We start from the raw sequence: 2,532 nt of genomic DNA on the forward strand, positions 1-2,532 counted from the left end.
AGAGTGGTCACTCTCAATCTTAGGAGACTCTTAACCAAGGTCATCACTCGAATCCTATTGAAATGGAAAGGCCTAGGAGGCATCCTTCCTCCACTAACATATAACATTGGCTAGTAAACTCAACCCTCTAAAATGCCATCCTGAGGCACATAAGTCAAGACATGCTAAGACTATATTGCAATAGAAGTACTTGAGAATAAACACATCAACCACACTACCACAACATGGGAAACAACAACTAGAGATCTCAATGTTGCAACATGGACTTTGATACCAAATGTAATGCCTTGTCCAAAGGATGAAGGAAAAGCCTAACATAATAACTTTGTTTTTTAAACACAAAAACCACAACATCGAAGATGTGACACAACATGTTGTACTTGCATGAAAAAGTGCACACAAGTGCCATGCGACAACACAAAGAAAACAACAACAAGAAAGGCCTCTCAACTATATAAGCAAGGCGGCAATAACATAAGACTAAACAATCATGGGACAAATCCACCATAATGAACCTATGAGAGAGGGGACAACACTGAAAGATGATCAAGTGCTAACTCTCGATTGTGATGTCTTGCAGCATCACATAGCGTTGGGATGAGGGAAACATCATCCTCTAATCTACATATGAAATGTGCTTGAAAACATTGATTGCAAGCCAAAGTGATATCAACAACACTTAAAAAGTGATATCAAATCATGATCACTAAACATAAATATAAATGATTGATTCCAATAAAGCATTTAATAGCACCTCTAGGTGCTTTTACTTATCACTTGCTACTAAATCAAATTCCTTTTTATTTACTTTTTTCAATAAAAGAACAATAAGAAATCCTAGGTAGTGAGCATCTCCAATACAAAGAGAAATTTAGATACTAATTGTGTGATGACGAAGATTAATGGGAAGGCCATCCTCAGGGGCAGGCATTTGATCAATAATCACCCTTTCATTCACATTTACTAATTCCCATTCGACATTTTTAACAATGTTGTGGATGAATACAAGAATTACCATTCGTGCAAACTCATGGTTTGAAGACATTTGTGGACCACCTCCAAATGGTACAAATGTGTAAGGCATTGACCCATTCCCTTCAAATCTTGATGGATCAAATTTTTCTGAATCCTTAAAATATTCTGCATTTTTATGAGTTGAAGAAGTCCAAAATAACTACAACACATTAACACACAACCAAAATATAATAAATAGAAACCACTAACAGAAAACTTTAGAAATAGAAAAGTACTAGAAAAAAATTCCACTGTGAAAACTTCATATATCTTGTGAATAATTCCTACAGTCCAAGGGACTTTAAAAACTTCTTATATACCTTGTGAGTAATGATCTAGTTGAAGGCTCATACCTTCCATCCCCTGGGGATTGTGAAACCAGCATAGAAGATATCAACAATGGCCTTGCGCCAGGTGCCTCCTACCGGAGGATAAAATCTGAGCGTCTCTTGGGCAGCTCCAAGTGTACTTCATCTTTTGAAGGTCATCCCACTGCAGAACACCCACCTCCCTTGTCTCCTCCTCCTGCTTTATCTCCATTTGCTCTGCAATCTTTCACCAAATTAATAATCCTATCTTAAGGGATGGAGAGGGTTTTACTGTATACCTTGAAAAACCTTTTGGTAGCAATCCGGATTCAGAGCCAGATACCTCGAGCAACGTTACAGTGACAACGCTGGTGTCATGGCCAGCCATAAGAAGCAGCATAATGTTATCCTTAATTTCATCGTCGCTCAACGCATTCCCACTCCCATCGGCATTGCAAAGCAGAAAGGAAAGCAAATCCTGCTGCGGGGAAGCCGAACCTGATGCCAAATCCTTTCTCTTCTTCTCAATCACACTCTGCAGAATTCCGCGGATATGAGTACTCTCAATTCTGGCTCTCCGGTAAAGAGTACCCGGAAAATTCAGAGGAATCTGAAACATTCCGTTCAACAGGTCAATGAAATGGTGATACAAATCAGATTGCTGAGGCCCTTCATCCATGCTGAGAAAAAGAGAACAAGCCACTACAAACAAGCAACGCCTCGAGAGATGAAAGGCCTTGATTTGGGTTTCCCCAAGCCAGAAACGTTTGACGTTTTCATCGATAATGGAATCCACTCTGCCCACGAAAGTTTGCAAGCTTCTGGCTTTAAGAAAGTGAGAAGCAGCTTTCTCACATCTTTTGCTTCGTCTCCAACTTTGCTGATTAAGGATTTTCCAAACAATCTGGTAACAGAAGACGGCCAAGTGCTTTGAACGAGCTTGTTTTCGTTGGAGAAGAGAAAACGATTTCCTTCAGGACTGTAGAAGATAGCTGTAGGGGATCCCAACACATGGGTTTTAAAGATATCTCCCCTGTAGAGCTTAATTCTTTGCTCAAAAAATTCTTGAAATGCGTTAGCTCTTAGGGAAGCCAGAAATGGTATTGTCTCCCCCAGTAGCGGCAAGCCAAAGCTGCCCGGGGGAAGATTAGAGATTGAAGAGGGTTTTCTGAGAAGGATTAGCAGAAAGAGTACAAATCCTATGGCTGTA

At 40.0% G+C, this 2,532-nt stretch overlaps 1 protein-coding gene across 1 annotated transcript; it reads right to left on the reverse strand.

Moving 5' to 3' along the window:
- Positions 1–777: 777 nt before the first annotated feature.
- On the reverse strand, positions 778–2,001 carry LOC131041123 (cytochrome P450 716B2). The gene is made up of 2 exons (XM_057974099.2): positions 1,666–2,001; positions 778–1,559 (listed from the first exon to the last, which is right to left on the reverse strand). Exons 1-2 carry the CDS (start codon positions 1,999–2,001, stop codon positions 1,545–1,547), a joined length of 351 nt encoding a protein of 116 aa, XP_057830082.1. The 3' UTR covers positions 778–1,544.
- Positions 2,002–2,532: the final 531 nt, after the last annotated feature.

Source organism: Cryptomeria japonica, chromosome 5 (assembly GCF_030272615.1).
Source record: "Cryptomeria japonica chromosome 5, Sugi_1.0, whole genome shotgun sequence".
Taxonomy (NCBI): domain Eukaryota; kingdom Viridiplantae; phylum Streptophyta; class Pinopsida; order Cupressales; family Cupressaceae; genus Cryptomeria; species Cryptomeria japonica.